At 39.7% G+C, this 27,701-nt stretch overlaps 24 protein-coding genes across 24 annotated transcripts; 13 read left to right on the top strand and 11 right to left on the bottom strand.

Annotated features, from left to right (window-relative positions):
* Positions 1–226: 226 nt before the first annotated feature.
* Positions 227–733, bottom strand: LOC115761962 (histone H2A). Its single transcript, XM_030704003.1, has one exon. It carries the CDS (start codon positions 623–625, stop codon positions 251–253), a length of 375 nt encoding a protein of 124 aa, XP_030559863.1. The 5' UTR covers positions 626–733; the 3' UTR covers positions 227–250.
* Positions 734–855: 122 nt separating this feature from the next.
* LOC115761914 (histone H2B) lies at positions 856–1,552 on the top strand. Its single transcript, XM_030703932.1, has one exon. It carries the CDS (start codon positions 871–873, stop codon positions 1,240–1,242), a length of 372 nt encoding a protein of 123 aa, XP_030559792.1. The 5' UTR covers positions 856–870; the 3' UTR covers positions 1,243–1,552.
* A 208-nt stretch (positions 1,553–1,760) lies between these two features.
* On the bottom strand, positions 1,761–5,269 carry LOC115762025. Its single transcript, XM_030704092.1, has 3 exons — positions 4,845–5,269; positions 3,313–3,548; positions 1,761–2,175 (listed from the first exon to the last, which is right to left on the bottom strand). Exons 1-3 carry the CDS (start codon positions 5,250–5,252, stop codon positions 1,761–1,763), a joined length of 1,059 nt encoding a protein of 352 aa, XP_030559952.1. The 5' UTR covers positions 5,253–5,269.
* Positions 2,457–2,783, top strand: LOC115761856 (histone H4). The gene has a single exon (XM_030703843.1). It carries the CDS (start codon positions 2,472–2,474, stop codon positions 2,781–2,783), a length of 312 nt encoding a protein of 103 aa, XP_030559703.1. The 5' UTR covers positions 2,457–2,471.
* On the top strand, positions 3,895–4,436 carry LOC115761855 (histone H2B). The gene has a single exon (XM_030703842.1). It carries the CDS (start codon positions 3,910–3,912, stop codon positions 4,279–4,281), a length of 372 nt encoding a protein of 123 aa, XP_030559702.1. The 5' UTR covers positions 3,895–3,909; the 3' UTR covers positions 4,282–4,436.
* Positions 5,270–5,537: 268 nt separating the features above from the next.
* Positions 5,538–5,864, top strand: LOC115761857 (histone H4). Its single transcript, XM_030703844.1, has one exon. The coding sequence runs from the start codon at positions 5,553–5,555 to the stop codon at positions 5,862–5,864; it is 312 nt and encodes a 103-aa protein (XP_030559704.1). The 5' UTR covers positions 5,538–5,552.
* A 1,199-nt stretch (positions 5,865–7,063) lies between these two features.
* LOC115761965 (histone H2A) lies at positions 7,064–7,570 on the bottom strand. The gene has a single exon (XM_030704007.1). It carries the CDS (start codon positions 7,539–7,541, stop codon positions 7,167–7,169), a length of 375 nt encoding a protein of 124 aa, XP_030559867.1. The 5' UTR covers positions 7,542–7,570; the 3' UTR covers positions 7,064–7,166.
* Positions 7,571–7,768: 198 nt separating this feature from the next.
* LOC115761918 (histone H2B) lies at positions 7,769–8,220 on the top strand. The gene has a single exon (XM_030703936.1). The coding sequence runs from the start codon at positions 7,788–7,790 to the stop codon at positions 8,157–8,159; it is 372 nt and encodes a 123-aa protein (XP_030559796.1). The 5' UTR covers positions 7,769–7,787; the 3' UTR covers positions 8,160–8,220.
* A 382-nt stretch (positions 8,221–8,602) lies between these two features.
* On the bottom strand, positions 8,603–9,361 carry LOC115761947 (histone H1.2). Its single transcript, XM_030703983.1, has one exon. The coding sequence runs from the start codon at positions 9,353–9,355 to the stop codon at positions 8,603–8,605; it is 753 nt and encodes a 250-aa protein (XP_030559843.1). The 5' UTR covers positions 9,356–9,361.
* A 1,213-nt stretch (positions 9,362–10,574) lies between these two features.
* LOC115762024 lies at positions 10,575–14,493 on the bottom strand. Its single transcript, XM_030704091.1, has 3 exons — positions 14,069–14,493; positions 12,538–12,773; positions 10,575–10,989 (listed from the first exon to the last, which is right to left on the bottom strand). The coding sequence occupies exons 1-3, from the start codon at positions 14,474–14,476 to the stop codon at positions 10,575–10,577; spliced, it is 1,059 nt and encodes a 352-aa protein (XP_030559951.1). The 5' UTR covers positions 14,477–14,493.
* LOC115761848 (histone H4) lies at positions 11,286–11,597 on the top strand. Its single transcript, XM_030703830.1, has one exon. The coding sequence runs from the start codon at positions 11,286–11,288 to the stop codon at positions 11,595–11,597; it is 312 nt and encodes a 103-aa protein (XP_030559690.1).
* LOC115761846 (histone H2A) lies at positions 12,483–12,910 on the bottom strand. The gene has a single exon (XM_030703828.1). It carries the CDS (start codon positions 12,879–12,881, stop codon positions 12,507–12,509), a length of 375 nt encoding a protein of 124 aa, XP_030559688.1. The 5' UTR covers positions 12,882–12,910; the 3' UTR covers positions 12,483–12,506.
* On the top strand, positions 13,112–13,806 carry LOC115761847 (histone H2B). The gene has a single exon (XM_030703829.1). It carries the CDS (start codon positions 13,127–13,129, stop codon positions 13,496–13,498), a length of 372 nt encoding a protein of 123 aa, XP_030559689.1. The 5' UTR covers positions 13,112–13,126; the 3' UTR covers positions 13,499–13,806.
* A 268-nt stretch (positions 14,494–14,761) lies between the features above and the next one.
* On the top strand, positions 14,762–15,088 carry LOC115761849 (histone H4). Its single transcript, XM_030703831.1, has one exon. It carries the CDS (start codon positions 14,777–14,779, stop codon positions 15,086–15,088), a length of 312 nt encoding a protein of 103 aa, XP_030559691.1. The 5' UTR covers positions 14,762–14,776.
* A 1,065-nt stretch (positions 15,089–16,153) lies between these two features.
* LOC115761966 (histone H2A) lies at positions 16,154–16,565 on the bottom strand. Its single transcript, XM_030704008.1, has one exon. It carries the CDS (start codon positions 16,534–16,536, stop codon positions 16,162–16,164), a length of 375 nt encoding a protein of 124 aa, XP_030559868.1. The 5' UTR covers positions 16,537–16,565; the 3' UTR covers positions 16,154–16,161.
* Positions 16,566–16,766: 201 nt separating this feature from the next.
* On the top strand, positions 16,767–17,312 carry LOC115761916 (histone H2B). The gene has a single exon (XM_030703934.1). It carries the CDS (start codon positions 16,782–16,784, stop codon positions 17,151–17,153), a length of 372 nt encoding a protein of 123 aa, XP_030559794.1. The 5' UTR covers positions 16,767–16,781; the 3' UTR covers positions 17,154–17,312.
* Positions 17,313–18,410: 1,098 nt separating this feature from the next.
* LOC115761999 (histone H4) lies at positions 18,411–18,737 on the top strand. Its single transcript, XM_030704067.1, has one exon. The coding sequence runs from the start codon at positions 18,426–18,428 to the stop codon at positions 18,735–18,737; it is 312 nt and encodes a 103-aa protein (XP_030559927.1). The 5' UTR covers positions 18,411–18,425.
* An 820-nt stretch (positions 18,738–19,557) lies between these two features.
* LOC115761994 (histone H2A) lies at positions 19,558–20,028 on the bottom strand. The gene has a single exon (XM_030704062.1). The coding sequence runs from the start codon at positions 19,998–20,000 to the stop codon at positions 19,626–19,628; it is 375 nt and encodes a 124-aa protein (XP_030559922.1). The 5' UTR covers positions 20,001–20,028; the 3' UTR covers positions 19,558–19,625.
* Positions 20,029–20,230: 202 nt separating this feature from the next.
* Positions 20,231–20,674, top strand: LOC115761997 (histone H2B). The gene has a single exon (XM_030704064.1). It carries the CDS (start codon positions 20,246–20,248, stop codon positions 20,615–20,617), a length of 372 nt encoding a protein of 123 aa, XP_030559924.1. The 5' UTR covers positions 20,231–20,245; the 3' UTR covers positions 20,618–20,674.
* Positions 20,675–21,015: 341 nt separating this feature from the next.
* On the bottom strand, positions 21,016–21,820 carry LOC115762002 (histone H1.2-like). The gene has a single exon (XM_030704070.1). It carries the CDS (start codon positions 21,815–21,817, stop codon positions 21,068–21,070), a length of 750 nt encoding a protein of 249 aa, XP_030559930.1. The 5' UTR covers positions 21,818–21,820; the 3' UTR covers positions 21,016–21,067.
* A 1,881-nt stretch (positions 21,821–23,701) lies between these two features.
* LOC115762000 (histone H4) lies at positions 23,702–24,028 on the top strand. The gene has a single exon (XM_030704068.1). It carries the CDS (start codon positions 23,717–23,719, stop codon positions 24,026–24,028), a length of 312 nt encoding a protein of 103 aa, XP_030559928.1. The 5' UTR covers positions 23,702–23,716.
* Positions 24,029–24,660: 632 nt separating this feature from the next.
* Positions 24,661–25,063, bottom strand: LOC115761996 (histone H2A). Its single transcript, XM_030704063.1, has one exon. The coding sequence runs from the start codon at positions 25,033–25,035 to the stop codon at positions 24,661–24,663; it is 375 nt and encodes a 124-aa protein (XP_030559923.1). The 5' UTR covers positions 25,036–25,063.
* Positions 25,064–25,265: 202 nt separating this feature from the next.
* LOC115761998 (histone H2B) lies at positions 25,266–25,709 on the top strand. Its single transcript, XM_030704065.1, has one exon. The coding sequence runs from the start codon at positions 25,281–25,283 to the stop codon at positions 25,650–25,652; it is 372 nt and encodes a 123-aa protein (XP_030559925.1). The 5' UTR covers positions 25,266–25,280; the 3' UTR covers positions 25,653–25,709.
* A 341-nt stretch (positions 25,710–26,050) lies between these two features.
* Positions 26,051–26,855, bottom strand: LOC115762001 (histone H1.2-like). Its single transcript, XM_030704069.1, has one exon. The coding sequence runs from the start codon at positions 26,850–26,852 to the stop codon at positions 26,103–26,105; it is 750 nt and encodes a 249-aa protein (XP_030559929.1). The 5' UTR covers positions 26,853–26,855; the 3' UTR covers positions 26,051–26,102.
* Positions 26,856–27,701: the final 846 nt, after the last annotated feature.

Genomic DNA, 27,701 nt, shown 5'->3' with positions numbered 1-27,701 from the left:
ACATATTTTGTGCTTGTTTTTTATCTATCACAAAAGTAAGACAACCGCATTCCATAAGACAATATTACACATTTTTATCGACTAGCACGACTGTACTTTGTATTATTGAATCGATTTCGGATACCCTATCGAATGAAAAGATAATCTCTTTTTTAATATTTTTGGTCGTCCTGAAAAGGACGGTTGGTTTCGACTATTTACAAATGTATACGCTGTCTTTTTTTTTTTTTTTGTTTAGTTAACTAGCAAATTATGCCTTCTTTTCCGTCTTCTTGGGCAACAGAACTGCTTGGATGTTGGGTAAAACACCGCCCTGGGCAATGGTGACGCCCGAAAGCAGTTTGTTTAACTCCTCATCGTTACGAATGGCCAATTGCAAGTGGCGAGGGATAATTCTAGTTTTCTTGTTGTCGCGTGCAGCATTGCCAGCCAACTCCAAAACTTCAGCGGCCAAATATTCCATAACGGCAGCCAAGTAGACAGGAGCACCGGCACCAACACGTTCAGCATAGTTGCCCTTACGAAGGAGGCGGTGAATACGACCAACGGGAAACTGAAGACCAGCGCGGTTAGAACGCGACTTTGCCTTTCCCTTCACTTTTCCACCTTTACCGCGACCAGACATTTTCGTATTTTCCTTATTTCACTGTTTCACTGCTTACACACAACTATCGAATGTTTCTGACATCCAACCACATATCCATTATGTTTATACTTTTTCCAACTACCTACTTCTTCAGTTTTAGAGATGCGAGTTGAACGTGATATAAACATGAAAGCGTCGCTCGAAAAAAAGTATAAATGCGAAGCAACACACCCCAAGTGTCAAACATTTGTGAAGTGAATTAAAGTGAACGTTTGTGAATAATAATGCCGCCGAAAACAAGTGGGAAGGCAGCCAAAAAGGCTGGTAAGGCTCAAAAAAACATTACCAAGAATGACAAGAAGAAGAAGCGCAAGAGGAAGGAAAGCTATGCTATCTACATTTACAAAGTGCTCAAGCAGGTCCACCCTGACACCGGCATTTCGTCAAAGGCGATGAGCATAATGAACAGCTTTGTTAACGACATTTTCGAGCGTATTGCTGCCGAGGCCTCCCGTTTGGCTCACTACAACAAACGCTCAACTATTACCAGTCGGGAAATCCAAACCGCAGTACGTCTTTTGCTGCCCGGCGAATTGGCCAAGCACGCTGTCAGTGAGGGAACAAAAGCAGTTACAAAGTACACCAGCTCCAAGTAAAATTTAGCTAGATGTACATTGTACGGGAAGCAAACAAAAGCAAAAGGCCCTTTTCAGGGCCACAAATCGCCTTTTCAAGGAATTTAAAATATTTTTAAATATCAGAATATAGATATATCTTTCAGAAAATTAACAATTGTAATCGACGAAAGTTTGGACTCGTTATTTTAGAATACAAGCACTCTGTTTTCGAAATAAAAAAGATAACTTATTATCCGTTGGCTACAGCAAAGGATCAGTATTCCAAACTACCCGAATAAAAATCTTCCGACTAGTAATATCTTTTGCAAATAATCCATCAGCTCTCTTCTGGAATTCTAGCTGAAAAATGTTTCAATAGGCAAACGCGTAGTTTTTTCGAGCATGATATTGCAAATAAATTATTTCTGTCACAATGTCTTTTTTGGTATGATGTACATATTTCAAGTTGTATATTGGAAAATATCAACCTCCTTGTTTAGAATATTTTGTGGTCCTGAAAAGGACCGATTTGTTTGATATTAAGGATGAGGTATAACTTAAGCGCGCTCCCCACGAATACGTCTGGCCAGTTGAATGTCCTTGGGCATGATGGTGACACGCTTAGCGTGGATAGCACACAAATTTGTATCTTCGAATAGGCCAACTAGATAGGCTTCGCTAGCTTCCTGCAAAGCCATCACAGCCGAGCTCTGGAAACGTAAGTCGGTCTTGAAGTCCTGAGCAATTTCGCGTACTAAACGCTGGAACGGCAACTTGCGAATAAGCAGTTCCGTGCTCTTCTGGTAGCGACGAATTTCACGCAGGGCAACAGTGCCTGGCCTATAGCGATGAGGTTTCTTCACACCACCAGTTGCTGGAGCACTTTTACGTGCTGCCTTAGTAGCTAACTGTTTCCGAGGAGCCTTTCCTCCAGTTGATTTACGAGCAGTTTGCTTAGTACGAGCCATCTTTCTTTCACAATTCTAACTTTACACAGTCACTGTTAAAAACACACTGAGCATGTGTCTCGTTTGTGTATCGCTTATATAGAACATGAGTGATAAGTTAGAAAGAGAACGAAAGATATTTGCTGTTCGTCGCTTTGCCGAATATGTTACGAGGGTAGTGTGTGAGCGAGATGGAAATATTTTCTTACTCGCTCGAGTTTTGGATATTTTTTGTATAAATATAAGCGCTGGCTGAAGAGCTAGCATTAGTATCTTTGTGACATTCGTGGTGTAAAGTAGAATAAAAATATAAAGTGAAAAATGACTGGTCGTGGTAAAGGTGGCAAAGGCTTGGGTAAAGGCGGCGCCAAACGTCATCGCAAAGTGTTGCGTGATAATATCCAGGGCATCACGAAACCAGCTATCCGCCGTTTAGCTCGTCGTGGTGGCGTAAAACGTATTTCTGGTCTTATTTATGAGGAAACTCGTGGTGTTCTAAAAGTTTTCTTGGAAAATGTTATCCGTGATGCGGTCACATACACCGAGCACGCCAAGAGGAAGACAGTCACAGCCATGGATGTTGTTTACGCGCTGAAAAGACAAGGCCGTACCCTGTACGGTTTTGGCGGTTAAAAAGAAAATGTAGAATTTATGTTGACACCAATCGGTCCTTTTCAGGACCACCAATCCGTTTTATTAAGAGATCAAAAACGTTTAATTCAACCTTAATGAAAGAAGCAAGCACAGATCATATGAATGTCTAAAATGTGATGTATTCAAGCGTCAAACGTTTCTCCATCTCAGAATCAACCGCTCCCGACACTGCTCCATTAATCGACCAGAATCACCGATGTTCGTTTGTTTTACATATTTTGTGCTTGTTTTTAATCCATCACAAACGTATGACAACCGCATTCGATAGGACAATTTGCACATTTTTAGCGACTAGCACGACTGTACTTTTGAGCTGAGATGTACTTTGTATTATTGAATCGATTTCGGATACCCTATTGAATGAAAAGATAATCTCTTTTTAAATATTTTTGGTCGTCCTGAAAAGGACGGTTGGTTTCAACTATTTACGAAGAATACGCTTTTTTTTTTTTAGTTTCGTTAACTAGCAAATTATGCCTTTTTTTAACATAATGCCTTCTTGGGCAACAGAACTGCTTGGATGTTGGGTAAAACACCGCCCTGGGCAATGGTGACGCCCGAAAGCAGTTTGTTTAACTCCTCATCGTTACGAATGGCCAATTGCAAGTGGCGAGGGATAATTCTAGTTTTCTTGTTGTCGCGTGCAGCATTGCCAGCCAACTCCAAAACTTCAGCGGCCAAATATTCCATAACGGCAGCCAAGTAGACAGGAGCACCGGCACCAACACGTTCAGCATAGTTGCCCTTACGAAGGAGGCGGTGAATACGACCAACGGGAAACTGAAGACCAGCGCGGTTAGAACGCGACTTTGCCTTTCCCTTCACTTTTCCACCTTTACCGCGACCAGACATTTTCGTATTTTCGTATTTTCCTTATTTCACTGTTTCACTGCTTACACACAACTATCGAATGTTTCTGATATCCAACCACATATCCATTATATTTATACTTTTTCCAACTACCTACTTCTTCAGTTTTAGAGATGCGAGTTGAACGTGATATAAACATGAAAGCGTCGCTCGAAAAAAAGTATAAATGCTAAGCAACACACCCCAAGTGTCAAACATTTGTGAAGTGAATTAAAGTGAACGTTTGTGAATAATAATGCCGCCGAAAACAAGTGGGAAGGCAGCCAAAAAGGCTGGTAAGGCTCAAAAAAACATTACCAAGAATGACAAGAAGAAGAAGCGCAAGAGGAAGGAAAGCTATGCTATCTACATTTACAAAGTGCTCAAGCAAGTCCACCCTGACACCGGCATTTCGTCAAAGGCGATGAGCATAATGAACAGCTTTGTTAACGACATTTTCGAGCGTATTGCTGCCGAGGCCTCCCGTTTGGCTCACTACAACAAACGCTCAACTATTACCAGTCGGGAAATCCAAACCGCAGTACGTCTTTTGCTGCCCGGCGAATTGGCCAAGCACGCTGTCAGTGAGGGAACAAAAGCAGTTACAAAGTACACCAGCTCCAAGTAAAATTTAGCTAGATGTACATTGTACGGGAAGCAAACAAAAGCAAAAGGCCCTTTTCAGGGCCACAAATCGCCTTTTCAAGGAATTTAAAATATTTTTAAATATCAGAATATAGATATATCTTTCAGAAAATTAACAATTGTAATCGACGAAAGTTTGGACTCGTAATTTAGAAAACAAGCACTCTGTTTTCGAAATAAAAAAGATAACTTATTATCCGTTGGCTACAGCAAAGGATCAGTATTCCAAACTACCCGAATAAAAATCTTCCGACTAGTAATATCTTTTGCAAATAATCCATCAGCTCTCCTGGAATTCTAGCTGAAAAATGTTTCAATAGGCGTAGTTTTTTCGAGCATGATATTGCAAATAAAATTCGGTGACAGAAAATCGTTTTTTTTTTTTTAGATTATTTCTGTCACAATGTGTTGTTGTCTTTTTTGGTATGATGTACATTTTTCAAGTTGTATATTGGAAAATATCAATCTCCTTGTTTAGAATATTTTGTGGTCCTGAAAAGGACCGATTTGTTTGATATTTATGTTTTAAGGATGAGGTATAACTTAAGCGCGCTCCCCACGAATACGTCTGGCCAGTTGAATGTCCTTGGGCATGATGGTGACACGCTTAGCGTGGATAGCACACAAATTTGTATCTTCGAATAGGCCAACTAGATAGGCTTCGCTAGCTTCCTGCAAAGCCATCACAGCCGAGCTCTGGAAACGTAAGTCGGTCTTGAAGTCCTGAGCAATTTCGCGTACTAAACGCTGGAACGGCAACTTGCGAATAAGCAGTTCCGTGCTCTTCTGGTAGCGACGAATTTCACGCAGGGCAACAGTGCCTGGCCTATAGCGATGAGGTTTCTTCACACCACCAGTTGCTGGAGCACTTTTACGTGCTGCCTTAGTAGCTAACTGTTTCCGAGGAGCCTTTCCTCCAGTTGATTTACGAGCAGTTTGCTTAGTACGAGCCATCTTTCTTTCACAATTCTAACTTTACACAGTCACTGTTAAAAACACACTGAGCATGTGTCTCGTTTGTGTATCGCTTATATAGAAAATACGTGATAAGTTAGAAAGAGAACGAAAGATGTTTGCTGTTCGTCGCTTTGCCGAATATGTTACGAGGGTAGTGTGTGAGCGAGATGGAAATATTTTTTTACTCGCTCGAGTTTTGGATATTTTTGGTATAAATATAAGCGCTGGCTGAAGAGCTAGCATTAGTATCTTTGTGACATTCGTGGTGTAAAGTAGAATAAAAATATAAAGTGAAAAATGACTGGTCGTGGTAAAGGTGGCAAAGGCTTGGGTAAAGGCGGCGCCAAACGTCATCGCAAAGTGTTGCGTGATAATATCCAGGGCATCACGAAACCAGCTATCCGCCGTTTAGCTCGTCGTGGTGGCGTAAAACGTATTTCTGGTCTTATTTATGAGGAAACTCGTGGTGTTCTAAAAGTTTTCTTGGAAAATGTTATCCGTGATGCGGTCACATACACCGAGCACGCCAAGAGGAAGACAGTCACAGCCATGGATGTTGTTTACGCGCTGAAAAGACAAGGCCGTACCCTGTACGGTTTTGGCGGTTAAAAAGAAAATGTAGAATTTATGTTGACACCAATCGGTCCTTTTCAGGACCACCAATCCGTTTTATTAAGAGATCAAAAACGTTTAATTCAACCTTAATGAAAGAAGCAAGCACAGATCATATGAATGTCTAAAATGTGATGTATTCAAGCGTCAAACGTTTCTCCATCTCAGAATCAACCGCTCCCGACACTGCTCCATTAATCGACCAGAATCACCGATGTTCGTTTGTTTTACATATTTTGTGCTTGTTTTTAATCCATCACAAACGTATGACAACCGCATTCGATAGGACAATTTGCACATTTTTAGCGACTAGCACGACTGTACTTTTGAGCTGAGATGTACTTTGTATTATTGAATCGATTTCGGATACCCTATTGAATGAAAAGATAATCTCTTTTTAAATATTTTTGGTCGTCCTGAAAAGGACGGTTGGTTTCGACTATTTACAAATGCATACGCTGTCTTTTTTTTTTGCTAGCAAATTATGCCTTCTTTTCCGTCTTCTTGGGCAGCAGAATTGCTTGGATGTTGGGTAAAAGAACGCACCCGGCAATGGTCAAGCTGACAAACGTTTTTCCATCAATCGCTCCCGACACTGCTCCAGCAATCGACAAGATTCACCGATGTTCGTTTGTTTTACATATTTTGTGCTTGTTTTTTATCTATCACAAAAGTAAGACAACCGCATTCCATAAGACAATATTACACATTTTTATCGACTAGCACGACTGTACTTTGTATTATTGAATCGATTTCGGATACCCTATCGAATGAAAAGATAATCTCTTTTTAAATATTTTTGGTCGTCCTGAAAAGGACGGTTGGTTTCAACTATTTACGAAGAATACGCTTTTTTTTTTTTAGTTTCGTTAACTAGCAAATTATGCCTTTTTTTAACATAATGCCTTCTTGGGCAACAGAACTGCTTGGATGTTGGGTAAAACAACGCCCAGGGCAATGGTCAAGCTGTCAAACGCTTCTCCATCTAAGAATCAACCGCTCCCGACACTGCTCCAGCAATCGACAAGATTCACCGATGTTCGTTTGTTTTACATATTTTGTGCTTGTTTTTTATCTATCACAAAAGTAAGACAACCGCATTCCATAAGACAATATTACACATTTTTATCGACTAGCACGACTGTACTTTGTATTATTGAATCGATTTCGGATACCCTATCGAATGAAAAGATAATCTCTTTTTTAATATTTTTGGTCGTCCTGAAAAGGACGGTTGGTTTCGACTATTTACAAATGTATACGCTGTCTTTTTTTTTTTTTGTTTAGTTAACTAGCAAATTATGCCTTCTTTTCCGTCTTCTTGGGCAACAGAACTGCTTGGATGTTGGGTAAAACACCGCCCTGGGCAATGGTGACGCCCGAAAGCAGTTTGTTTAACTCCTCATCGTTACGAATGGCCAATTGCAAGTGGCGAGGAATAATTCTAGTTTTCTTGTTGTCGCGTGCAGCATTGCCAGCCAACTCCAAAACTTCAGCGGCCAAATATTCCATAACGGCAGCCAAGTAGACAGGAGCACCGGCACCAACACGTTCAGCATAGTTGCCCTTACGAAGGAGGCGGTGAATACGACCAACGGGAAACTGAAGACCAGCGCGGTTAGAACGCGACTTTGCCTTTCCCTTCACTTTTCCACCTTTACCGCGACCAGACATTTTCGTATTTTCCTTATTTCACTGTTTCACTGCTTACACACAACTATCGAATGTTTCTGATATCCAACCACATATCCATTATATTTATACTTTTTCCAACTACCTACTTCTTCAGTTTTAGAGATGCGAATTGAACGTGATATAAACATGAAAGCGTCGCTCGAAAAAAAGTATAAATGCTAAGCAACACACCCTTAAGTGTCAAACATTTGTGAAGTGAATTAAAGTGAACGTTTGTGAATAATAATGCCGCCGAAAACAAGTGGGAAGGCAGCCAAAAAGGCTGGTAAGGCTCAAAAAAACATTACCAAGAATGACAAGAAGAAGAAGCGCAAGAGGAAGGAAAGCTATGCTATCTACATTTACAAAGTGCTCAAGCAGGTCCACCCTGACACCGGCATTTCGTCAAAGGCGATGAGCATAATGAACAGCTTTGTTAACGACATTTTCGAGCGTATTGCTGCCGAGGCCTCCCGTTTGGCTCACTACAACAAACGCTCAACTATTACCAGTCGGGAAATCCAAACCGCAGTACGTCTTTTGCTGCCCGGCGAATTGGCCAAGCACGCTGTCAGTGAGGGAACAAAAGCAGTTACAAAGTACACCAGCTCCAAGTAAAATTCAGCTAGATGTACATTGTACGGGAAGCAAACAAAAGCAAAAGGCCCTTTTCAGGGCCACAAATCGACTTTTCAAGGAATTAAAAATATTTAAAAATCAAAATATCTTATATGCATTCTGGTTGCGTTATAAGAACTTTTCTATTATCTTAAATATTAGAGTACACTTTCCGTCTATGCGGTCTTTAGAGAATCTTTAGTATTTATGGAACTTTTTCTATCTATTGTGCGGTGGAATGAATGAGGAAAGAACTTATATGATATTTACAATGATGAATGATGATAAGTTGACAAGTCCAATCTAACTTAACATATATGCCGATGTAGACAAAAAGAAAAATTCTTTCTCTTAGAAAATCGTATTAGTAGCCCTTAAAAGGGCTTTGTTGAAAAACAAATTTCAATATTAGAAATTTGCACATGCTGACGAGCAATTTCAAATTATTTCTTCGTTGCAGATGCAGTCTTCGCTTTTGGCTTCTTGACAGCAGTTTTCTTCGGGGTCGTAGCCGACACGACTTTCTTCGGTTTAGCAGTTGTGGTCTTAGGTTTTGGGGTCTTTGGCTTTGTTGCGCTTGATTTAGCCTTTGCTGTTGTAGGCTTGGCCTTAATGGTTCCCGTTTTCTTCGCATCCTTAGCCTTTGCTTTGTCCGCCTTCTTTTTCTCAACACTCTTTTTGGTTGCTGCCGATTTTGATGGCTTTTTATCAGCGGCACCCGCTGCTTTCTTCGTGGTAGATGTACTACTCTTCTTTTTAGTTGCTGCTGCCGCCGAAGCATTTACCTTCTTAGTTTTCTTCTCGACAGCGGAGGCCTTTGGCTTGGGATCCTTTTTAGCGGATGCAGATAGTTTGAACGAACCAGAGGCACCCTTGCCCTTTGTTTGGATCAGCTTTCCATTCGCAACCGCATTCTTTAGGTACTTCTTAATGAACGGGGCTAGCTTCTGGGCATCGCACTTGTATGTAGCACCGATATATTTTTTAATTGCCAGAAGGGATGAGCCACCACGTTCCTTTAAGTTTTTAATCGATGCATCTACCATTTGCTGAGTTGGTGGGTGCGATGGAGGAGCTGCTGACTTCTTTGACTTTGGTGTGGCGGCTGCTGCCTTTTTAGTAGCCACCTTTTTCTCGCCTGAGGCTGCTTGGGCAATCACAGGAGATGCGGACGTTGCAACTGCGGAATCAGACATCTTAACTTCACTTTATTCACTGTTCACTTGTTAATTTTCGAAAAAATTCATATTTTTTTGGTCACCCGTTTGCGTGAGAATCGAGGAGGACGGTGGTACGAGAATGTTTTTGGTATTGAACGTTTGTTACTCAATGCGTCGTCATTACATACTTGTTAAATGGTCATTTACAAAAGTTTATACTTGGAAATCGTTGTGAATATGAATTGGAATGTTTTGTTTAATATTCAAACAATACAATATAAATTATTTAGTGTATTTAACATGATTTTATGATTTTTAATTGCCAGTCAAAGTTTAACTTTGTGTCTTGGCGAAAAACGTTTTCGAGCAAAAAACACGATTATTAATAATAATATAACGAATCTTGAAATATTATGCATTTATATACAATATTTCAACAATTCTTTAATTAAATTCAACTATTAATTTAAATATATCTTAAGTCTACTATTTTAAATATCTATTTAACATAACCCTTAGCTGTTAAAAACAGGCAAGTTTACAATGAAATCAATATAAAACGCTTCAGACAAATCTAATTTTGTCTTTAACAGTTAATATAAATTAAAAAAAAAAAGGAAATGAAAGATTATTCCATTTAGTAAAACAAATTGTTAATATAGTTGAAACTAAATTAATAAAATATCATGCGAAATCCATATGACATTTCTGTGTAGCGAAAAATCCATTAGACCCTTAGTTAATTTATTTTCGAAATTCAGAAATTATCTCTTAGAGCACAATTGATTGATGAAAAATTAAAAATTATGTTTATTTGCGGTGATGAGGACCAAACCAAATGCTTTATATAGCTATTCAGAAAATCATCTATACATCGACATATATTTTGTCGGTGGAATATAATGGAGTTGAGTTTTCGGTTAAATATTAAATAATATGCATATGGATTTATCGTTAAGATACAATGAGGTGAAGCAAATACTGTAATGCCCTATTTGCTTATTGTCACATTTTATAAAGCTATTTAATATAATGTTGTATTTGGCGACCTTTCCATTTCAAAATTGTTTGTTTGGCAGGCTCGAGGTCCGAGCTTTTTTTATTCAAGACAAAATGAAAATGCAGTTTTGTTTGACTTTTAACCAATATTTTTCGGTATTTAATATATTGATACGAAAATATCAATCTCCTTGTTTAGAATATTTTGTGGTCCTGAAAAGGACCGATTTGTTTGATATTAAGGATGAGGTATAACTTAAGCGCGCTCCCCACGAATACGTCTGGCCAGTTGAATGTCCTTGGGCATGATGGTGACACGCTTAGCGTGGATAGCACACAAATTTGTATCTTCGAATAGGCCAACTAGATAGGCTTCGCTAGCTTCCTGCAAAGCCATCACAGCCGAGCTCTGGAAACGTAAGTCGGTCTTGAAGTCCTGAGCAATTTCGCGTACTAAACGCTGGAACGGCAACTTGCGAATAAGCAGTTCCGTGCTCTTCTGGTAGCGACGAATTTCACGCAGGGCAACAGTGCCTGGCCTATAGCGATGAGGTTTCTTCACACCACCAGTTGCTGGAGCACTTTTACGTGCTGCCTTAGTAGCTAACTGTTTCCGAGGAGCCTTTCCTCCAGTTGATTTACGAGCAGTTTGCTTAGTACGAGCCATCTTTCTTTCACAATTCTAACTTTACACAGTCACTGTTAAAAACACACTGAGCATGTGTCTCGTTTGTGTATCGCTTATATAGAAAATACGTGATAAGTTAGAAAGAGAACGAAAGATATTTGCTGTTCGTCGCTTTGCCGAATATGTTACGAGGGTAGTGTGTGAGCGAGATGGAAATATTTTTTTACTCGCTCGAGTTTTGGATATTTTTGGTATAAATATAAGCGCTGGCTGAAGAGCTAGCATTAGTATCTTTGTGACATTCGTGGTGTAAAGTAGAATAAAAATATAAAGTGAAAAATGACTGGTCGTGGTAAAGGTGGCAAGGGCTTGGGTAAAGGCGGCGCCAAACGTCATCGCAAAGTGTTGCGTGATAATATTCAGGGCATCACGAAACCAGCTATCCGCCGTTTAGCTCGTCGTGGTGGCGTAAAACGTATTTCTGGTCTTATTTATGAGGAAACTCGTGGTGTTCTAAAAGTTTTCTTGGAAAATGTTATCCGTGATGCGGTCACATACACCGAGCACGCCAAGAGGAAGACAGTCACAGCCATGGATGTTGTTTACGCGCTGAAAAGACAAGGCCGTACCCTGTACGGTTTTGGCGGTTAAAAAGAAAATGTACAATTTATGTTGACACCAATCGGTCCTTTTCAGGACCACTAATCCGTTTTATTAAGAGATCAAAAACGTTTAATTCAACCTTAATGAAAGAAGCAAGCACAGATCATATGAATGTCTAAAATGTGATGTATTCAAGCGTCAAACGTTTCTCCATCTCAGAATCAACCGCTCCCGACACTGCTCCATTAATCGACCAGAATCACCGATGTTCGTTTGTTTTACATATTTTGTGCTTGTTTTTAATCCATCACAAACGTATGACAACCGCATTCGATAGGACAATTTGCACATTTTTAGCGACTAGCACGACTGTACTTTTGAGCTGAGATGTACTTTGTATTATTGAATCGATTTCGGATACCCTATTGAATGAAAAGATAATCTCTTTTTAAATATTTTTGGTCGTCCTGAAAAGGACGGTTGGTTTCAACTATTTACGAAGAATACGCTTTTTTTTTTTTAGTTTCGTTAACTAGCAAATTATGCCTTTTTTTAACATAATGCCTTCTTGGGCAACAGAACTGCTTGGATGTTGGGTAAAACAACGCCCAGGGCAATGGTCAAGCTGTCAAACGCTTCTCCATCTAAGAATCAACCGCTCCCGACACTGCTCCAGCAATCGACAAGATTCACCGATGTTCGTTTGTTTTACATATTTTGTGCTTGTTTTTTATCTATCACAAAAGTAAGACAACCGCATTCCATAAGACAATATTACACATTTTTATCGACTAGCACGACTGTACTTTGTATTATTGAATCGATTTCGGATACCCTATCGAATGAAAAGATAATCTCTTTTTTAATATTTTTGGTCGTCCTGAAAAGGACGGTTGGTTTCGACTATTTACAAATGTATACGCTGTCTTTTTTTTTTTTGTTTAGTTAACTAGCAAATTATGCCTTCTTTTCCGTCTTCTTGGGCAACAGAACTGCTTGGATGTTGGGTAAAACACCGCCCTGGGCAATGGTGACGCCCGAAAGCAGTTTGTTTAACTCCTCATCGTTACGAATGGCCAATTGCAAGTGGCGAGGGATAATTCTAGTTTTCTTGTTGTCGCGTGCAGCATTGCCAGCCAACTCCAAAACTTCAGCGGCCAAATATTCCATAACGGCAGCCAAGTAGACAGGAGCACCGGCACCAACACGTTCAGCATAGTTGCCCTTACGAAGGAGGCGGTGAATACGACCAACGGGAAACTGAAGACCAGCGCGGTTAGAACGCGACTTTGCCTTTCCCTTCACTTTTCCACCTTTACCGCGACCAGACATTTTCGTATTTTCCTTATTTCACTGTTTCACTGCTTACAAACAACTATCGAATGTTTCTGACATCCAACCACATATCCATTATATTTATACTTTTTCCAACTACCTACTTCTTCAGTTTTAGAGATGCGAATTGAACGTGATATAAACATGAAAGCGTCGCTCGAAAAAAAGTATAAATGCTAAGCAACACACCCCAAGTGTCAAACATTTGTGAAGTGAATTAAAGTGAACGTTTGTGAATAATAATGCCGCCGAAAACAAGTGGGAAGGCAGCCAAAAAGGCTGGTAAGGCTCAAAAAAACATTACCAAGAATGACAAGAAGAAGAAGCGCAAGAGGAAGGAAAGCTATGCTATCTACATTTACAAAGTGCTCAAGCAGGTCCACCCTGACACCGGCATTTCGTCAAAGGCGATGAGCATAATGAACAGCTTTGTTAACGACATTTTCGAGCGTATTGCTGCCGAGGCCTCCCGTTTGGCTCACTACAACAAACGCTCAACTATTACCAGTCGGGAAATCCAAACCGCAGTACGTCTTTTGCTGCCCGGCGAATTGGCCAAGCACGCTGTCAGTGAGGGAACAAAAGCAGTTACAAAGTACACCAGCTCCAAGTAAAATTCAGCTAGATGTACATTGTACGGGAAGCAAACAAAAGCAAAAGGCCCTTTTCAGGGCCACAAATCGCCTTTTCAAGGAATTTAAAATATTTTTAAATATCAGAATATAGATATATCTTTCAGAAAATTAACAATTGTAATCGACGAAAGTTTGGACTCGTTATTTTAGAATACAAGCACTCTGTTTTCGAAATAAAAAAGATAACTTATTATCCGTTGGCTACAGCAAAGGATCAGTATTCCAAACTACCCGAATAAAAATCTTCCGACTAGTAATATCTTTTGCAAATAATCCATCAGCTCTCTTCTGGAATTCTAGCTGAAAAATGTTTCAATAGGCAAACGCGTAGTTTTTCGAGCATGATATTGCAAATAAAATTCGGTGACAGAAAATCGTTTTTTTTTTTTAGATTATTTCTGTCACAATGTGTTGTTGTCTTTTTTGGTATGATGTACATATTTCAAGTTGTATATTGGAAAATATCAATCTCCTTGTTTAGAATATTTTGTGGTCCTGAAAAGGACCGATTTGTTTGATATTTATGTTTTAAGGATGAGGTATAACTTAAGCGCGCTCCCCACGAATACGTCTGGCCAGTTGAATGTCCTTGGGCATGATGGTGACACGCTTAGCGTGGATAGCACACAAATTTGTATCTTCGAATAGGCCAACTAGATAGGCTTCGCTAGCTTCCTGCAAAGCCATCACAGCCGAGCTCTGGAAACGTAAGTCGGTCTTGAAGTCCTGAGCAATTTCGCGTACTAAACGCTGGAACGGCAACTTGCGAATAAGCAGTTCCGTGCTCTTCTGGTAGCGACGAATTTCACGCAGGGCAACAGTGCCTGGCCTATAGCGATGAGGTTTCTTCACACCACCAGTTGCTGGAGCACTTTTACGTGCTGCCTTAGTAGCTAACTGTTTCCGAGGAGCCTTTCCTCCAGTTGATTTACGAGCAGTTTGCTTAGTACGAGCCATCTTTCTTTCACAATTCTAACTTTACACAGTCACTGTTAAAAACACAATAACCGTTCGTCTCGTTTGTGTATCGCTTATATAGAACATGAGTGATAAGTTAGAAAGAGAACGAAAGATATTTGCTGTTCGCCGCTTTGCCGAATATGTTACGAGGGTAGTGTGTGAGCGAGATGGAAATATTTTTTTACTCGCTCGAGTTTTGGATATTTTTAGTATAAATATAAGCGCTGGCTGAAGAGCTAGCATTAGTATCTTTGTGACATTCGTGGTGTAAAGTAGAATAAAAATATAAAGTGAAAAATGACTGGTCGTGGTAAAGGTGGCAAAGGCTTGGGTAAAGGCGGCGCCAAACGTCATCGCAAAGTGTTGCGTGATAATATCCAGGGCATCACGAAACCAGCTATCCGCCGTTTAGCTCGTCGTGGTGGCGTAAAACGTATTTCTGGTCTTATTTATGAGGAAACTCGTGGTGTTCTAAAAGTTTTCTTGGAAAATGTTATCCGTGATGCGGTCACATACACCGAGCACGCCAAGAGGAAGACAGTCACAGCCATGGATGTTGTTTACGCGCTGAAAAGACAAGGCCGTACCCTGTACGGTTTTGGCGGTTAAAAAGAAAATGTAGAATTTATGTTGACACCAATCGGTCCTTTTCAGGACCACTAATCCGTTTTATTAAGAGATCAAAAACGTTTAATTCTTAACCTTAACCTTAATGAAACACGCTAGCACAGATCATATGAATATCTAAAATGTGATGTTGTCAACTTTTATCCGCTGTCTTTTTTTTGTTTAGTTAACTAGCAAATTATGCCCTTTTTTCAATATTATGCCTTCTTGGGCAACAGAACTGCTTGGATATTGGGTAAAACAACGCCCAGGGCAATGGTCAAGCTGTCAAACGCTTCTCCATCTAAGAATCAACCGCTCCCGGCACTGCTCCAGCAATCGACAAGATTCACCGATGTTCGTTTGTTTTACAAATTTTGTGCTTGTTTTTAATCTATCACAAAAGTAAGACATATTTTGTGCTTGTTTTTAATCCATCACAAACGTATGACAACCGCATTCGATAGGACAATTTGCACATTCTTAGCGACTAGCACGACTGTACTTTTGAGCTGAGATGTACTTTGTATTATTGAATCGATTTCGGATACCCTATTGAATGAAAAGATAATCTCTTTTTAAATATTTTTGGTCGTCCTGAAAAGGACGGTTGTTTCAACTATTTACGAAGAATACGCTTTTTTTTTTTTAGTTTCGTTAACTAGCAAATTATGCCTTTTTTTAACATAATGCCTTGGGCAACAGAACTGCTTGGATGTTGGGTAAAACAACGCACCCGGCAATGGTCAAGCTGACAAACGTTTCTCCATCAATCGCTCCCGACACTGCTCCAGCAATCGCAAGGACTCACCGATGTTCGTTTGTTTTACATATTTTGTGCTTGTTTTTTATCTATCACAAAAGTAAGACAACCGCATTCCATAAGACAATATTACACATTTTTATCGACTAGCACGACTGTACTTTGTATTATTGAATCGATTTCGGATACCCTATCGAATGAAAAGATAATCTCTTTTTTAATATTTTTGGTCGTCCTGAAAAGGACGGTTGGTTTCGACTATTTACAAATGTATACGCCGTCTTTTTTTTTTTTTGTTTAGTTAACTAGCAAATTATGCCTTCTTTTCCGTCTTCTTGGGCAACAGAACTGCTTGGATGTTGGGTAAAACACCGCCCTGGGCAATGGTGACGCCCGAAAGCAGTTTGTTTAACTCCTCATCGTTACGAATGGCCAATTGCAAGTGGCGAGGGATAATTCTAGTTTTCTTGTTGTCGCGTGCAGCATTGCCAGCCAACTCCAAAACTTCAGCGGCCAAATATTCCATAACGGCAGCCAAGTAGACAGGAGCACCGGCACCAACACGTTCAGCATAGTTGCCCTTACGAAGGAGGCGGTGAATACGACCAACGGGAAACTGAAGACCAGCGCGGTTAGAACGCGACTTTGCCTTTCCCTTCACTTTTCCACCTTTACCGCGACCAGACATTTTCGTATTTTCCTTATTTCACTGTTTCACTGCTTACACACAACTATCGAATGTTTCTGACATCCAACCACATATCCATTATATTTATACTTTTTCCAACTACCTACTTCTTCAGTTTTAGAGATGCGAGTTGAACGTGATATAAACATGAAAGCGTCGCTCGAAAAAAAGTATAAATGCTAAGCAACACACCCCAAGTGTCAAACATTTGTGAAGTGAATTAAAGTGAACGTTTGTGAATAATAATGCCGCCGAAAACAAGTGGGAAGGCAGCCAAAAAGGCTGGTAAGGCTCAAAAAAACATTACCAAGAATGACAAGAAGAAGAAGCGCAAGAGGAAGGAAAGCTATGCTATCTACATTTACAAAGTGCTCAAGCAGGTCCACCCTGACACCGGCATTTCGTCAAAGGCGATGAGCATAATGAACAGCTTTGTTAACGACATTTTCGAGCGTATTGCTGCCGAGGCCTCCCGTTTGGCTCACTACAACAAACGCTCAACTATTACCAGTCGGGAAATCCAAACCGCAGTACGTCTTTTGCTGCCCGGCGAATTGGCCAAGCACGCTGTCAGTGAGGGAACAAAAGCAGTTACAAAGTACACCAGCTCCAAGTAAAATTCAGCTAGATGTACATTGTACGGGAAGCAAACAAAAGCAAAAGGCCCTTTTCAGGGCCACAAATCGCCTTTTCAAGGAATTTAAAATATTTTTAAATATCAGAATATAGATATATCTTTCAGAAAATTAACAATTGTAATCGACGAAAGTTTGGACTCGTTATTTTAGAATACAAGCACTCTGTTTTCGAAATAAAAAAGATAACTTATTATGCGTTGGCTACAGCAAAGGATCAGTATTCCAAACTACCCGAATAAAAATCTTCCGACTAGTAGACTTTTGCAAATAATCCATCAGCTCTCTTCTGGAATTCTAGCTGAAAAATGTTTCAATAGGCAAACGCGTAGATTTTTCGAGCATGATATTGCAAATAAAATTCGGTGACAGAAAATCGTTTTTTTTTAGATTATTTGTCACAATGTGTTGTTGTCTTTTTTGGTATGATGTACATATTTCAAGTTGTATATTGGAAAATATCAATCTCCTTGTTTAGAATATTTTGTGGTCCTGAAAAGGACCGATTTGTTTGATATTTATGTTTTAAGGGTGAGGTATAACTTAAGCGCGCTCCCCACGAATACGTCTGGCCAGTTGAATGTCCTTGGGCATGATGGTGACACGCTTAGCGTGGATAGCACACAAATTTGTATCTTCGAATAGGCCAACTAGATAGGCTTCGCTAGCTTCCTGCAAAGCCATCACAGCCGAGCTCTGGAAACGTAAGTCGGTCTTGAAATCCTGAGCAATTTCGCGTACTAAACGCTGGAACGGCAACTTGCGAATAAGCAGTTCCGTGCTCTTCTGGTAGCGACGAATTTCACGCAGGGCAACAGTGCCTGGCCTATAGCGATGAGGTTTCTTCACACCACCAGTTGCTGGAGCACTTTTACGTGCTGCCTTAGTAGCTAACTGTTTCCGAGGAGCCTTTCCTCCAGTTGATTTACGAGCAGTTTGCTTAGTACGAGCCATCTTTCTCTCACAATTCTAACTTTACACAGTCACTGTTAAAAACACACTGAGCATGTGTCTCGTTTGTGTATCGCTTATATAGAAAATACGTGATAAGTTAGAAAGAGAACGAAAGATGTTTGCTGTTCGTCGCTTTGCCGAATATGTTACGAGGGTAGTGTGTGAGCGAGATGGAAATATTTTTTTACTCGCTCGAGTTTTGGATATTTTTGGTATAAATATAAGCGCTGGCTGAAGAGCTAGCATTAGTATCTTTGTGACATTCGTGGTGTAAAGTAGAATAAAAATATAAAGTGAAAAATGACTGGTCGTGGTAAAGGTGGCAAAGGCTTGGGTAAAGGCGGCGCCAAACGTCATCGCAAAGTGTTGCGTGATAATATCCAGGGCATCACGAAACCAGCTATCCGCCGTTTAGCTCGTCGTGGTGGCGTAAAACGTATTTCTGGTCTTATTTATGAGGAAACTCGTGGTGTTCTAAAAGTTTTCTTGGAAAATGTTATCCGTGATGCGGTCACATACACCGAGCACGCCAAGAGGAAGACAGTCACAGCCATGGATGTTGTTTACGCGCTGAAAAGACAAGGCCGTACCCTGTACGGTTTTGGCGGTTAAAAAGAAAATGTAGAATTTATGTTGACACCAATCGGTCCTTTTCAGGACCACCAATCCGTTTTATTAAGAGATCAAAAACGTTTAATTCAACCTTAATGAAAGAAGCAAGCACAGATCATATGAATGTCTAAAATGTGATGTATTCAAGCGTCAAACGTTTCTCCATCTCAGAATCAACCGCTCCCGACACTGCTCCATTAATCGACCAGAATCACCGATGTTCGTTTGTTTTACATATTTTGTGCTTGTTTTTAATCCATCACAAACGTATGACAACCGCATTCGATAGGACAATTTGCACATTTTTAGCGACTAGCACGACTGTACTTTTGAGCTGAGATGTACTTTGTATTATTGAATCGATTTCGGATACCCTATTGAATGAAAAGATAATCTCTTTTTAAATATTTTTGGTCGTCCTGAAAAGGACGGTTGGTTTCGACTATTTACAAATGCATACGCTGTCTTTTTTTTTTTGCTAGCAAATTATGCCTTCTTTTCCGTCTTCTTGGGCAGCAGAATTGCTTGGATGTTGGGTAAAAGAACGCACCCGGCAATGGTCAAGCTGACAAACGTTTTTCCATCAATCGCTCCCGACACTGCTCCAGCAATCGCAAGGACTCACCGATGTTCGTTTGTTTTACATATTTTGTGCTTGTTTTTTATCTATCACAAAAGTAAGACAACCGCATTCCATAAGACAATATTACACATTTTTATCGACTAGCACGACTGTACTTTGTATTATTGAATCGATTTCGGATACCCTATCGAATGAAAAGATAATCTCTTTTTTAATATTTTTGGTCGTCCTGAAAAGGACGGTTGGTTTCGACTATTTACAAATGTATACGCTGTCTTTTTTTTTTTGTTTAGTTAACTAGCAAATTATGCCTTCTTTTCCGTCTTCTTGGGCAACAGAACTGCTTGGATGTTGGGTAAAACACCGCCCTGGGCAATGGTGACGCCCGAAAGCAGTTTGTTTAACTCCTCATCGTTACGAATGGCCAATTGCAAGTGGCGAGGGATAATTCTAGTTTTCTTGTTGTCGCGTGCAGCATTGCCAGCCAACTCCAAAACTTCAGCGGCCAAATATTCCATAACGGCAGCCAAGTAGACAGGAGCACCGGCACCAACACGTTCAGCATAGTTGCCCTTACGAAGGAGGCGGTGAATACGACCAACGGGAAACTGAAGACCAGCGCGGTTAGAACGCGACTTTGCCTTTCCCTTCACTTTTCCACCTTTACCGCGACCAGACATTTTCGTATTTTCCTTATTTCACTGTTTCACTGCTCACACACAACTATCGAATGTTTCTGACATCCAACCACATATCCATTATATTTATACTTTTTCCAACTACCTACTTCTTCAGTTTTAGAGATGCGAGTTGAACGTGATATAAACATGAAAGCGTCGCTCGAAAAAAAGTATAAATGCTAAGCAACACACCCCAAGTGTCAAACATTTGTGAAGTGAATTAAAGTGAACGTTTGTGAATAATAATGCCGCCGAAAACAAGTGGGAAGGCAGCCAAAAAGGCTGGTAAGGCTCAAAAAAACATTACCAAGAATGACAAGAAGAAGAAGCGCAAGAGGAAGGAAAGCTATGCTATCTACATTTACAAAGTGCTCAAGCAGGTCCACCCTGACACCGGCATTTCGTCAAAGGCGATGAGCATAATGAACAGCTTTGTTAACGACATTTTCGAGCGTATTGCTGCCGAGGCCTCCCGTTTGGCTCACTACAACAAACGCTCAACTATTACCAGTCGGGAAATCCAAACCGCAGTACGTCTTTTGCTGCCCGGCGAATTGGCCAAGCACGCTGTCAGTGAGGGAACAAAAGCAGTTACAAAGTACACCAGCTCCAAGTAAAATTCAGCTAGATGTACATTGTACATTGTACGGGAAGCAAAAGGCCCTTTTCAGGGCCACAAATCTCTTTTTCAAGGAATTAAAAATATTTAAAAATCCAAATATGCATTCTGGTTGCGTTATAAGAACTTTTCTATTATCTTAAATATTAGAGTACACTTTCCGCCTATTCGGTCTTTAGAGAATCTTTAGTATTTATGGAACTTTTTCTATCTATTGTGCGGTGGAATGAATGAGGAAAGAACATATATGATATTTACAATGATGAATGATGATAAGTTGACGTCCAATCTAATTGAAGTCCAATCTAACTTAACATGCCGATGTAGACAAAAAGAAAAATTCTTTCTCTTAGAAAATCGTATTTGTAGCCCTTAAAAGGGCTTTGTTGGAAAACCAATTTCAATATTAGAAATTTGCACATGCTGACGAGCAGTTAGCAATTTCAAATTATTTCTTCGTTGCAGATGCAGTCTTCGCTTTTGGCTTCTTGACAGCAGTTTTCTTCGGGGTCGTAGCCGACACGACTTTCTTCGGTTTAGCAGTTGTGGTCTTAGGTTTTGGGGTCTTTGGCTTTATTGCGCTTGATTTAGCCTTTGCTGTTGTAGGCTTGGCCTTTATGGTTCCCGTTTTCTTCGCATCCTTAGCCTTTGCTTTGTCCGCCTTCTTTTTCTCAACACTCTTTTTGGATGGTGTGGCCTTTGATAGCTTTTTATCAGCGGCACCCGCTGCTTTCTTCGTGATTGACGTACTACTCTTCTTTTTAGTTGCTGCTGCCGGCGAAGCATTCACCTTCTTAGCTTTCTTGTCGACAGCGGAGGCCTTTGGCTTGGGATCCTTCTTAGCGGATGCAGATAGTTTAAACGAACCAGAGGCACCCTTGCCCTTTGTTTGGATCAGCTTTCCATTCGCAACCGCATTCTTTAGGTACTTCTTAATGAACGGGGCTAGCTTCTGGGCATCGCACTTGTATGTAGCACCGATATATTTTTTAATTGCCAGAAGGGATGAGCCACCACGTTCCTTTAAATTTTTAATCGATGCATCTACCATTTGCTGAGTTGGTGGGTGCGATGGGGGAGCTGTTGACTTCTTTGACTTTGGTGTGGCTGCTGCCTTTTTAGTAGACACCTTTTTCTCGCCTGAGGCTGCTTGGGCAATCACAGGAGATGCGGACGTTGCAACTGCGGAATCAGACATTTCTTGATCTTTACCTTACTTTAGTGTACTGAAAATACTTTTGGTGTGAAAACGGAAATATGCCATGCTCACCCGTTTGAGTGAGAATCGAGGAGGACGGTGGTACGAGAATGTTTTTGGTATTGAACGTTTGTTACTCAATGCGTCGTCATTACATACTTGTTAAATGGTCATTTACAAAAGTTTATACTTGGAAATCGTTGTGAATATGAATTGAAATATTTTGTTTAATATTCAAACAATACAATATAAATTATTTAGTGTATTTAACATGATTTTATGATTTTTAATTGCCAGTCAAAGTTTAACTTTGAGTCTTGGCGAAAAACGCTTTCGAGCAAAAAACAAGATTATTAATAAAAATATAATGAATCTTGAAATATTATGCATTTATATACAATATTTCAACAATTCTTTAATTAAATTCAACTATTAATTTAAATATATCTTAAGTCTACTATTTTAAATATCTATTTAACATAACCCTTAGCTGTTAAAAACAGGCAAGTTTACAATGCAATCAATATAAAACGCTTCAGACAAATCTAATTTTGTCTTTAACAGTTAATATAAATTAAAAAAAAAAAGGAAATGAAAGATTATTCCATTTAGTAAAACAAATTGTTAATATAGTTGAAACTAAATTAATAAAATATCATGCGAAATCCATATGACATTTCTGTGTAGCGAAAAATCCATTAGACCCTTAGTTAATTTATTTTCGAAATTCAGAAATTATCTCTTAGAGCACAATTGATTGATGAAAAATTAAAAATTATGTTTATTTGCGGTGATGAGGACCAAACCAAATGCTTTATATAGCTATTCAGAAAATCATCTATACATCGACATATATTTTGTCGGTGGAATATAATGGAGTTGAGTTTTCGGTTAAATATCAAATAATATGCATATGGATTTATCGTTAAGATACAATGAGGTGAAGCAAATACTGTAATGCCCTATTTGCTTATTGTCACATTTTATAAAGCTATTTAATATAATGTTGTATTTGGCGACCTTTCCATTTCAAAATTGTTTGTTTGGCAGGCTCGAGGTCCGAGCTTTTTTTATTCAAGACAAAATGAAAATGCAGTTTTGTTTGACTTTTAACCAATATTTTTCGGTATTTAATATATTGATACGAAAATATCAATCTCCTTGTTTAGAATATTTTGTGGTCCTGAAAAGGACCGATTTGTTTGATATTAAGGATGAGGTATAACTTAAGCGCGCTCCCCACGAATACGTCTGGCCAGTTGAATGTCCTTGGGCATGATGGTGACACGCTTAGCGTGGATAGCACACAAATTTGTATCTTCGAATAGGCCAACTAGATAGGCTTCGCTAGCTTCCTGCAAAGCCATCACAGCCGAGCTCTGGAAACGTAAGTCGGTCTTGAAATCCTGAGCAATTTCGCGTACTAAACGCTGGAACGGCAACTTGCGAATAAGCAGTTCCGTGCTCTTCTGGTAGCGACGAATTTCACGCAGGGCAACAGTGCCTGGCCTATAGCGATGAGGTTTCTTCACACCACCAGTTGCTGGAGCACTTTTACGTGCTGCCTTAGTAGCTAACTGTTTCCGAGGAGCCTTTCCTCCAGTTGATTTACGAGCAGTTTGCTTAGTACGAGCCATCTTTCTTTCACAATTCTAACTTTACACAGTCACTGTTAAAAACACAATAACCGTTCGTCTCGTTTCGAGAACGAAAGATATTTGCTGTTCGCCGCTTTGCCGAATATGTTACGAGGGTAGTGTGTGAGCGAGATGGAAATATTTTTTTACTCGCTCGAGTTTTGGATATTTTTGGTATAAATATAAGCGCTGGCTGAAGAGCTAGCATTAGTATCTTTGTGACATTCGTGGTGTAAAGTAGAATAAAAATATAAAGTGAAAAATGACTGGTCGTGGTAAAGGTGGCAAAGGCTTGGGTAAAGGCGGCGCCAAACGTCATCGCAAAGTGTTGCGTGATAATATCCAGGGCATCACGAAACCAGCTATCCGCCGTTTAGCTCGTCGTGGTGGCGTAAAACGTATTTCTGGTCTTATTTATGAGGAAACTCGTGGTGTTCTAAAAGTTTTCTTGGAAAATGTTATCCGTGATGCGGTCACATACACCGAGCACGCCAAGAGGAAGACAGTCACAGCCATGGATGTTGTTTACGCGCTGAAAAGACAAGGCCGTACCCTGTACGGTTTTGGCGGTTAAAAAGAAAATGTAGAATTTATGTTGACACCAATCGGTCCTTTTCAGGACCACCAATCCGTTTTATTAAGAGATCAAAAACGTTTAATTCTTAACCTTAACCTTAATGAAACACGCTAGCACAGATCATATGAATGTCTAAAATGTGATGTCAACTTTTATCCGCTGTCTTTTTTTTTTGTTTAGTTAACTAGCAAATTATGCCTTTTTTTCAATATTATGCCTTCTTGGGCAACAGAACTGCTTGGATATTGGGTAAAACAACGCCCAGGGCAATGGTCAAGCTGTCAAACGCTTCTCCATCTAAGAATCAACCGCTCCCGGCACTGCTCCAGCAATCGACAAGATTCACCGATGTTCGTTTGTTTTACAAATTTTGTGCTTGTTTTTAATCTATCACAAAAGACATATTTTGTGCTTGTTTTTAATCTATCACAAAAGTAAGACAACCGCATTCGATACACACATTTTTCTCGACTAGCACGACTGTACTTTTGAGCTGAGATGTACTTTGTATTATTAAATCGATTTCAGATACCCTATCGAATGAAAAGATAATCTCTTTTTTAATATTTTTGGTCGTCCTGAAAAGGACGGTTGGTTTCGACTTTTTTTTTTGTTTAGTTACTAGTAAATTATGCCTTCTTTTCCGTCTTCTTGGGCAACAGAACTGCTTGGATGTTGGGTAAAACACCGCCCTGGGCAATGGTGACGCCCGAAAGCAGTTTGTTTAACTCCTCATCGTTACGAATGGCCAATTGCAAGTGGCGAGGGATAATTCTAGTTTTCTTGTTGTCGCGTGCAGCATTGCCAGCCAACTCCAAAACTTCAGCGGCCAAATATTCCATAACGGCAGCCAAGTAGACAGGAGCACCGGCACCAACACGTTCAGCATAGTTGCCCTTACGAAGGAGGCGGTGAATACGACCAACGGGAAACTGAAGACCAGCGCGGTTAGAACGCGACTTTGCCTTTCCCTTCACTTTTCCACCTTTACCGCGACCAGACATTTTCGTATTTTCCTTATTTCACTGTTTCACTGCTCACACACAACTATCGAATGTTTCTGACATCCAACCACATATCCATTATATTTATACTTTTTCCAACTACCTACTTCTTCAGTTTTAGAGATGCGAGTTGAACGTGATATAAACATGAAAGCGTCGCTCGAAAAAAAGTATAAATGCTAAGCAACACACCCCAAGTGTCAAGCATTTGTGAAGTGAATTAAAGTGAACGTTTGTGAATAATAATGCCGCCGAAAACAAGTGGGAAGGCAGCCAAAAAGGCTGGTAAGGCTCAAAAAAACATTACCAAGAATGACAAGAAGAAGAAGCGCAAGAGGAAGGAAAGCTATGCTATCTACATTTACAAAGTGCTCAAGCAGGTCCACCCTGACACCGGCATTTCGTCAAAGGCGATGAGCATAATGAACAGCTTTGTTAACGACATTTTCGAGCGTATTGCTGCCGAGGCCTCCCGTTTGGCTCACTACAACAAACGCTCAACTATTACCAGTCGGGAAATCCAAACCGCAGTACGTCTTTTGCTGCCCGGCGAATTGGCCAAGCACGCTGTCAGTGAGGGAACAAAAGCAGTTACAAAGTACACCAGCTCCAAGTAAAATTCAGCTAGATGTACATTGTACATTGTACGGGAAGCAAAAGGCCCTTTTCAGGGCCACAAATCTCTTTTTCAAGGAATTAAAAATATTTAAAAATCCAAATATGCATTCTGGTTGCGTTATAAGAACTTTTCTATTATCTTAAATATTAGAGTACACTTTCCGCCTATTCGGTCTTTAGAGAATCTTTAGTATTTATGGAACTTTTTCTATCTATTGTGCGGTGGAATGAATGAGGAAAGAACATATATGATATTTACAATGATGAATGATGATAAGTTGACGTCCAATCTAATTGAAGTCCAATCTAACTTAACATGCCGATGTAGACAAAAAGAAAAATTCTTTCTCTTAGAAAATCGTATTTGTAGCCCTTAAAAGGGCTTTGTTGGAAAACCAATTTCAATATTAGAAATTTGCACATGCTGACGAGCAGTTAGCAATTTCAAATTATTTCTTCGTTGCAGATGCAGTCTTCGCTTTTGGCTTCTTGACAGCAGTTTTCTTCGGGGTCGTAGCCGACACGACTTTCTTCGGTTTAGCAGTTGTGGTCTTAGGTTTTGGGGTCTTTGGCTTTATTGCGCTTGATTTAGCCTTTGCTGTTGTAGGCTTGGCCTTTATGGTTCCCGTTTTCTTCGCATCCTTAGCCTTTGCTTTGTCCGCCTTCTTTTTCTCAACACTCTTTTTGGATGGTGTGGCCTTTGATAGCTTTTTATCAGCGGCACCCGCTGCTTTCTTCGTGATTGACGTACTACTCTTCTTTTTAGTTGCTGCTGCCGGCGAAGCATTCACCTTCTTAGCTTTCTTGTCGACAGCGGAGGCCTTTGGCTTGGGATCCTTCTTAGCGGATGCAGATAGTTTAAACGAACCAGAGGCACCCTTGCCCTTTGTTTGGATCAGCTTTCCATTCGCAACCGCATTCTTTAGGTACTTCTTAATGAACGGGGCTAGCTTCTGGGCATCGCACTTGTATGTAGCACCGATATATTTTTTAATTGCCAGAAGGGATGAGCCACCACGTTCCTTTAAATTTTTAATCGATGCATCTACCATTTGCTGAGTTGGTGGGTGCGATGGGGGAGCTGTTGACTTCTTTGACTTTGGTGTGGCTGCTGCCTTTTTAGTAGACACCTTTTTCTCGCCTGAGGCTGCTTGGGCAATCACAGGAGATGCGGACGTTGCAACTGCGGAATCAGACATTTCTTGATCTTTACCTTACTTTAGTGTACTGAAAATACTTTTGGTGTGAAAACGGAAATATGCCATGCTCACCCGTTTGAGTGAGAATCGAGGAGGACGGTGGTACGAGAATGTTTTTGGTATTGAACGTTTGTTACTCAATGCGTCGTCATTACATACTTGTTAAATGGTCATTTACAAAAGTTTATACTTGGAAATCGTTGTGAATATGAATTGAAATATTTTGTTTAATATTCAAACAATACAATATAAATTATTTAGTGTATTTAACATGATTTTATGATTTTTAATTGCCAGTCAAAGTTTAACTTTGAGTCTTGGCGAAAAACGCTTTCGAGCAAAAAACAAGATTATTAATAAAAATATAATGAATCTTGAAATATTATGCATTTATATACAATATTTCAACAATTCTTTAATTAAATTCAACTATTAATTTAAATATATCTTAAGTCTACTATTTTAAATATCTATTTAACATAACCCTTAGCTGTTAAAAACAGGCAAGTTTACAATGCAATCAATATAAAACGCTTCAGACAAATCTAATTTTGTCTTTAACAGTTAATATAAATTAAAAAAAAAAAGGAAATGAAAGATTATTCCATTTAGTAAAACAAATTGTTAATATAGTTGAAACTAAATTAATAAAATATCATGCGAAATCCATATGACATTTCTGTGTAGCGAAAAATCCATTAGACCCTTAGTTAATTTATTTTCGAAATTCAGAAATTATCTCTTAGAGCACAATTGATTGATGAAAAATTAAAAATTATGTTTATTTGCGGTGATGAGGACCAAACCAAATGCTTTATATAGCTATTCAGAAAATCATCTATACATCGA

The sequence above is a fragment of the Drosophila novamexicana genome, unplaced genomic scaffold, assembly GCF_003285875.2.
Source record: "Drosophila novamexicana strain 15010-1031.04,08,12 unplaced genomic scaffold, DnovRS2.1 tig00000512-arrow-arrow-pilon, whole genome shotgun sequence".
NCBI lineage: Eukaryota > Metazoa > Arthropoda > Insecta > Diptera > Drosophilidae > Drosophila > Drosophila novamexicana.
Note: the sequence above shows the minus strand (reverse complement) of the source record. Positions and strands in the feature narration are given on the sequence as shown.

Coding starts and splice junctions, on each gene's coding strand:
- LOC115762025 (XM_030704092.1), bottom strand. CDS start 5,252: ATGGCTCGTACTAAGCAAACTGCTCGTAAATCAACTGGAGGAAAGGCT. Junction 3,549..4,844: donor GTATTCGTGGGGAGCGCGCT/TAAGTTATACCT, acceptor CTCCTTCGTAAG/GGCAACTATGCTGAACGTGT. Junction 2,176..3,312: donor CCCAACATCCAAGCAGTTCT/GTTGCCCAAGAA, acceptor GAATTGTGAAAG/AAAGATGGCTCGTACTAAGC.
- LOC115761916 (XM_030703934.1), top strand. CDS start 16,782: ATGCCGCCGAAAACAAGTGGGAAGGCAGCCAAAAAGGCTGGTAAGGCT.
- LOC115762024 (XM_030704091.1), bottom strand. CDS start 14,476: ATGGCTCGTACTAAGCAAACTGCTCGTAAATCAACTGGAGGAAAGGCT. Junction 12,774..14,068: donor GTATTCGTGGGGAGCGCGCT/TAAGTTATACCT, acceptor CTCCTTCGTAAG/GGCAACTATGCTGAACGTGT. Junction 10,990..12,537: donor CCCAACATCCAAGCAGTTCT/GTTGCCCAAGAA, acceptor GAATTGTGAAAG/AAAGATGGCTCGTACTAAGC.
- LOC115761947 (XM_030703983.1), bottom strand. CDS start 9,355: ATGTCTGATTCCGCAGTTGCAACGTCCGCATCTCCTGTGATTGCCCAA.
- LOC115761966 (XM_030704008.1), bottom strand. CDS start 16,536: ATGTCTGGTCGCGGTAAAGGTGGAAAAGTGAAGGGAAAGGCAAAGTCG.
- LOC115761999 (XM_030704067.1), top strand. CDS start 18,426: ATGACTGGTCGTGGTAAAGGTGGCAAAGGCTTGGGTAAAGGCGGCGCC.
- LOC115761918 (XM_030703936.1), top strand. CDS start 7,788: ATGCCGCCGAAAACAAGTGGGAAGGCAGCCAAAAAGGCTGGTAAGGCT.
- LOC115761997 (XM_030704064.1), top strand. CDS start 20,246: ATGCCGCCGAAAACAAGTGGGAAGGCAGCCAAAAAGGCTGGTAAGGCT.
- LOC115761856 (XM_030703843.1), top strand. CDS start 2,472: ATGACTGGTCGTGGTAAAGGTGGCAAAGGCTTGGGTAAAGGCGGCGCC.
- LOC115761855 (XM_030703842.1), top strand. CDS start 3,910: ATGCCGCCGAAAACAAGTGGGAAGGCAGCCAAAAAGGCTGGTAAGGCT.
- LOC115761847 (XM_030703829.1), top strand. CDS start 13,127: ATGCCGCCGAAAACAAGTGGGAAGGCAGCCAAAAAGGCTGGTAAGGCT.
- LOC115762000 (XM_030704068.1), top strand. CDS start 23,717: ATGACTGGTCGTGGTAAAGGTGGCAAAGGCTTGGGTAAAGGCGGCGCC.
- LOC115761849 (XM_030703831.1), top strand. CDS start 14,777: ATGACTGGTCGTGGTAAAGGTGGCAAAGGCTTGGGTAAAGGCGGCGCC.
- LOC115761914 (XM_030703932.1), top strand. CDS start 871: ATGCCGCCGAAAACAAGTGGGAAGGCAGCCAAAAAGGCTGGTAAGGCT.
- LOC115761996 (XM_030704063.1), bottom strand. CDS start 25,035: ATGTCTGGTCGCGGTAAAGGTGGAAAAGTGAAGGGAAAGGCAAAGTCG.
- LOC115761994 (XM_030704062.1), bottom strand. CDS start 20,000: ATGTCTGGTCGCGGTAAAGGTGGAAAAGTGAAGGGAAAGGCAAAGTCG.
- LOC115762002 (XM_030704070.1), bottom strand. CDS start 21,817: ATGTCTGATTCCGCAGTTGCAACGTCCGCATCTCCTGTGATTGCCCAA.
- LOC115761857 (XM_030703844.1), top strand. CDS start 5,553: ATGACTGGTCGTGGTAAAGGTGGCAAAGGCTTGGGTAAAGGCGGCGCC.
- LOC115761998 (XM_030704065.1), top strand. CDS start 25,281: ATGCCGCCGAAAACAAGTGGGAAGGCAGCCAAAAAGGCTGGTAAGGCT.
- LOC115761848 (XM_030703830.1), top strand. CDS start 11,286: ATGACTGGTCGTGGTAAAGGTGGCAAGGGCTTGGGTAAAGGCGGCGCC.
- LOC115761846 (XM_030703828.1), bottom strand. CDS start 12,881: ATGTCTGGTCGCGGTAAAGGTGGAAAAGTGAAGGGAAAGGCAAAGTCG.
- LOC115762001 (XM_030704069.1), bottom strand. CDS start 26,852: ATGTCTGATTCCGCAGTTGCAACGTCCGCATCTCCTGTGATTGCCCAA.
- LOC115761962 (XM_030704003.1), bottom strand. CDS start 625: ATGTCTGGTCGCGGTAAAGGTGGAAAAGTGAAGGGAAAGGCAAAGTCG.
- LOC115761965 (XM_030704007.1), bottom strand. CDS start 7,541: ATGTCTGGTCGCGGTAAAGGTGGAAAAGTGAAGGGAAAGGCAAAGTCG.